At 38.5% G+C, this 5692-nt stretch overlaps 1 protein-coding gene across 1 annotated transcript in view; it reads right to left on the bottom strand.

Annotated features, from left to right (window-relative positions):
• BBS7 (Bardet-Biedl syndrome 7) overlaps positions 1-5692 on the bottom strand; it is a 77709-nt gene that overhangs the window by 62978 nt on the left and 9039 nt on the right. The window contains exon 3 of the mRNA XM_006881050.1: positions 2217-2279. Within this exon, the coding sequence (XP_006881112.1) occupies positions 2217-2279 (63 nt within the window). The remainder of the gene's footprint in view (positions 1-2216; positions 2280-5692) is intronic.

Below are 5692 nucleotides of genomic sequence, written 5' to 3'. Positions count from 1 at the left end.
TTCTAGTTATTTTTAATTTTAATGTTAGTACCAGTTTTAATCTCTTCTTTTCCCTCTCCTACACAAATTCATACATAAAGAATATAACTATATATGAATCAATTTTAGACTGGAAACTCTACGTTTCAGGCAGTCACAGATGCTTCATTGTTTCGTAATGTTTGTATTATGTACAATTAATATGAAAAGTCACATCTCAGACTTGCCCTTTATATACAATAATGGGACAGTCACTCTTGTGATTATGTGATACAAGATTCCATGTCAGCAAACAGGAGAGAGATTTTCCTGCTGCCTTTGAATAAAGATGCTACCATGTTGTGAGAGGGTCATACGGAAAGAAATTGTAAGGAATTCAAGGAGCTAAAACACAACATCACAATAAACAGAACAAGACTGACATTAGGAAGGATTTCCTTTTCCTTGGATCCACAATCATCACATATAGAAAATACAATCAAGAAATGAAGTAACATTAAATTAGGCAAATCTGGTACTGTGGTGTGATGCATTTATTGTTCAAAATGGCTTTCCTAGCCAGTGACTTTGATTTTAATTTTAACCTCGTAAGTGGGCAGGAACTTGAAATATGGTATATAGAAACAAATTATTAAGAGATGGTCAGTTTTCGCTATTCTATCAAGATTAAACTGAACAAGTTAGCTGCAAAAGTGGAACTCTCTATTAGCAGGAAAAAGAAAAAAAGGAAGCATATGGTTTATAGAGTATAGTGAGCATCCTTCAGTGCCAGAGATTCTTATACCAGCCAGACTGGGTTCTACATGAGAACAGAGAGCCAGAGACCAACATGAGACAGAGCTCACTTGAAACTGTTATTCCACAAAGCAAGAACCAGAGGACTTCATCCAAGCTTGCTGGAGGACTGAGGGAAGACAGCACAGTTAGCAGGATTAAGGGAAATGACATAAATAAACCAAGAGGCTGAAAATGAAGGAGCTGCAACCAAGCTTGAAAAGCTGCTTGAATTGTTGTCAACTTGAACTGTAACCTGTTGAATTCTCTAATAAACCCCACAACCATGAATATGGTTCTGTGAGATCTGTGTGACCACTGTAATGTATTTTAGATCTGGTAGCAGAGCAGCCCCACTAGAGTTGGAATTAGGAGTAGCAGATGTGGGAGCATGGAGGTCATATTTAATGTTAAAGGAATTGGTTTTATACTGTGGATATTGCTGATGAGAACTATTCCCCTTTGTAAAGTTAATAAAGGTCAACCTTAGCCATCCATACTCTCTGAACAGCTCCCAATGATTCCTTTCAAACACTACTGAGCAAAGATGTCACTTTAAAGATAAAGGTGCACCCGATCCAAGCCATCATACTTCCAATGAAAACTGTACAATGAATATGAGACTGAAGTAGAACTACTGTCTTTGAAATGTAATGTGAACAAAGAATATTAAATATACCATGAATTATTAACACAGAAACAAATCTATTCTGGGAGAAGCATAGGCAAAATTTACCTTAGAAGCAAGGATACTGAGACTTTTGTTCACATATTTTGGCATGTTATCATAAAGGGCCAGTGTCTGGAGAAATGCCATAGTCATGTAAAGGGTGGGAGGAAGACCCTCAAGGAGATACACTGACAAAAAGCCTACAACAGTGGGTTAAGCACAATAGAGTTTATAAGGATGGTGCATGATTTGGCAGCATTTCATTCTGTTGTATAGTACTCCTATGATTTGGAGCCAACTCCACAGCATCTACTCCTAACAAGAAGGTCCTAAGAGCAGTACCTGGTGACAAACAGCAAGAAAACAGGGCATCAGTCCTAAAACAGCAAGGAGGTAACAACTTCAGAAACCAGGAATAGGACCTTATGCTCCAGAAATGAACACAGCCCAGATAACATGGCCAACTCAGCCTGTGACATCTTGAACAAAGGATAAAGTTAATAAGTGTCTGGACCCATTTAAACTCACCATGTGTTAAGTTCTAAAAATTGAGGTCATTTGTTAGACAGTATAGAAAATGAATATACCACCACAGGCTACTAGAGTTGATTTCCAATTAGCTACAACTGAGTTTTGTGCTAGATGCTGCCTCATAAAATTACCTTCCTCAACACCTGCTCTCTATTGCCTATATTTTGGGAAAATTTTTAAACTAAAATTATTAAGTAGTCTGACATTACTTTAACAAAGTTTTCTTCCCCTGGGGAGGAGGTAGTGGGTTAACTATACTTACCACTGTTTCTCCTTTCTTCACGCCGAAACACATAACTACTCCATCTTGATCTCCAATAACCACCTATAAAAGATCAAAGCTAGCTAAAATTACTCACTGTGTCATACTAATTGCTTATGAGAAAAGTAAGGCTGCCAAACACACACTATGAATTTTAAAGTAAAAATCAGATAATCTAGAAAAGAATCAATCCCCAATATGTACAACTAAAATACTCTACAAGGATTTTTGAAGGAAGGTCCTTGGGCTACTAAGGATCTTTTAGAGAATCTGCAAAGTCTTTTTAAAAATAATATAAAGTTTTTGCTTTTTTTTCACAAGGCTGGCAGCTAAAGTGATAATACAAAAGTATAAAACAAGAAAACCAAATACATCACAGTAGAACTATTCCATAATGAAACAAATACCCTGAAAGATATTAAAAATTCAAGGTACAAACACTATTTCGTAGTAACAAGCAGGCATTACTTTAAGATGTATGTTAAAACATTCCTGTTGTTATGTGTCATCAAGACAGCTAAAACTCACAGCAACCCTATGAACAATGGATCTGAACCCTGTCCTATCTTGTGCCATCCTTACATTTCTGATATACTTCAGAGCCCACAGTTATAGTTACTGTCAATCCATCTCATTGTCGTCTTCTCTTTCACTGACACTTCATCTTTCCAACCATGATGTCCTCTTCCAAGGACAAAGGATCAGACTCTCCTAACGACACATCAAAATATGAGACAAACCTTCACTGTCTTTGTCTTCAAGGAGCACTTTCTCCAAGAACGTTTGTTTCTTTTGGCAGTCCATGGGGTTTTCAGTACTTTTCTTCAACACCACAACTCAAAGGCATTGATTCTTCTTCTGTAATCCTTAGTCATTGTCTGCTTTTCAGATGCAGAACAAGTAACTGAAAAAATAATGCCTTTAATCAAATGCACCTTAGTCTTTAAATTTATATCACTGTTCCTTAATATCTGAGAAAGGTCCTTGACAGTAGATTTACCCAAAGACGCCTTTTGATTTCTTGACTGCAGGTGCAAGAATGTTGACTGTGAATCCAAGCAAGATGAAATAACTCACACTAAATAACTGACTAGAGATAATTTCTATCTCTTACCCATCTACCATGATGTTGCTCACTGGCCCATTGGTGACCCATTTTTGTCTTCTTCATGTTAAGATGCAATAAATAGTGAAGATTTTCATTTTCTGCAGCAAGCATTTCAAGCTGTCTGACAAGCAAGGTTGTATCACCTGCTTAATGCAGTGTGGTACAATGAATTGATGTGGTACTTCCATCTACAGCCTCCTATTTTGTGAATATTTTTGGATCAAGAAGATAGGATTAAGTTGGATTACAAGCCCTACTTTGTTGTTATTGTTGTTGTTGCTGTTAGGTGCTGTTGAGTCAAGTATGACTCATAGTGACCTTATGAACAAAAGATCTGAACCCTGTCCTATCCTGTGCCATCCTCACACTTCCTGGCACACAAGAGCCTATTGCAGCAGTCACCATGTCAATCCACCTACTTGAGGGTCTTCCTCTCCTTCACTGACCCTATACTCTTCCCAGCATCATGTCCCTCTCCAAGGAATAGCCCCTCCTAGCAACATGACCAAAGTATGTGAGACAAACTCTCATCATTCTTGCCTCCAAAGAACACTTAGGCTGCATCCTCATCAAGAGAATGCTGTTTATTCTCTTGGCTGTCCATGGGATGTTCAGTGTTCTTCTAAAACACCACGGCTCAAAGAAGTCAATTCTTTTTCTGTCATCCTTATTCATTATTCAGCTTTCAGATGCATAGCAAGTAATCGGAAAGACCATGGCCTAGATCAGACACACCTTAGACCTCAAAATGACACAATTACTCCTCAATAATTCAGAAAGGTCCCTAACTGTAGACTTCCTCAGTGCAATGCATCTCCTTATTTCCTGACTGCTGGAACCAAGAGTATTACTTGTGGATCCAAGCAAGGTGAAGCTGTTGACAGTTTCGATCTCCTTTCCATCCATCATGATGCTGCCTTATCAGTCCAGTGGTAAGAATCTTTGTTTCCTTGATATTAAGATACAATCCATACTAAAGGCTGCATACTTTGATCTTCTGCAAAAAGTGTTTCAAGTTCTCCTCACTTTCAGCAAGCAAGGTTGTGGCATCAGCATAACACAGGTTATTGATGAGTATCCTTCCAATCCCAATGCCACACTCCTTTTAATAGTCCAGCTTCTCATATAATTTGCTCAGCATACAGAATGAATAGGTATGGAGAGAGAATATAACCTTGATGCACTCCTTCTCAATGTCTTCAAGTATTTATTGTATTAAGGAGATAGGATTAGAGTGGAATACAAGCCCCAACATACTAGAAGCTCATGGAAGCGCCACACTCTAACTCTTGGGACACCCAGGTCTCTTTCAGGATGCTTCATCTCCTGGGACACTGCATCCAGCTGCTCTGCAACTAACAGTTTGCAGGATCTACTCACTAGGCCCTGCAACACCAGTCTATATCACTTACAATTACATGAGTCATTCCCCTGATGGGATTTGAGTCTCGATTACATGAGTCATTCCCCTGATGGGATTTGAGTCTCTGTGAAACTTTCCAGAGAACCACAAAATCCAAAGAGACACAGGCAGGAATAGGGGAACTAAATGGAGAACAAAGAGTGTATATCAGAAATGATGGAGCGGTACAACAGACTCAACATCTGGGGCATCAATGACTTCTGCCTTTTAGTAATTAGCCTGATATTAGCTTTATAAGTAGAACATATTATAATACAAACAGGTTGTTGATGAGTATTCCTCCAATCCTAATTCTCTACTCTTCTTTATAAAGTCTAGCCTCTCCAATTATTTTCTCTGTTTATAGATTAACTAGGTATGGAGAAAAGGTACAGCCCTACTGCACATCTTTCCAGATTTTAAACTATGCAGTGTTCCCTTGCTCTATGCAGATGATAGCTTTTGGTCTAAGTATAGGTTTTGCATTGATAATAATGGGTGAATGGAATGCAAAAGTCAGGAACAAAGAAGAAGATTCAGTAGTTGGAAAACATGGACTCAGTGACAGAAATGGAGCTGGAAAGAGAATGATCGAATTTTGCACAATCAATGACATATTCATAGCAAATACATTTTTTAAGAGACATAAACGCAGGCTATATACCTGGATTTCACCTGATGGTATGCATAGGAATCAGATCGCTTACATCTGTGGAAAGAACCGCTGGAGAAGCTCAATATCAGATGTGACAACTAGGCCAGGAGCTGATTGTGGAATAGACCACCAACTACTCATATGCAAATTCAAGCTGCAGCTGAGGAAAATTAAACCAAATCCAAGGTAACCAAAATATGACTGAGTCTATCCCACCTGAATTTCAGAACCATCTCAGGAACAGGTTTGAGGCTTTGAACACTAATGAGTGAAGGCCAGATGAGTTGTGGGAGGATATCAAGGGTATCATC

Source organism: Elephantulus edwardii, unplaced genomic scaffold (genome assembly GCF_000299155.1).
Source record: "Elephantulus edwardii isolate Elephantulus edwardi_28Jun2011 unplaced genomic scaffold, EleEdw1.0 scaffold00012, whole genome shotgun sequence".
Taxonomy (NCBI): Eukaryota; Metazoa; Chordata; class Mammalia; order Macroscelidea; family Macroscelididae; genus Elephantulus; species Elephantulus edwardii.
This window is presented reverse-complemented; position numbering and strand designations above follow the sequence as displayed.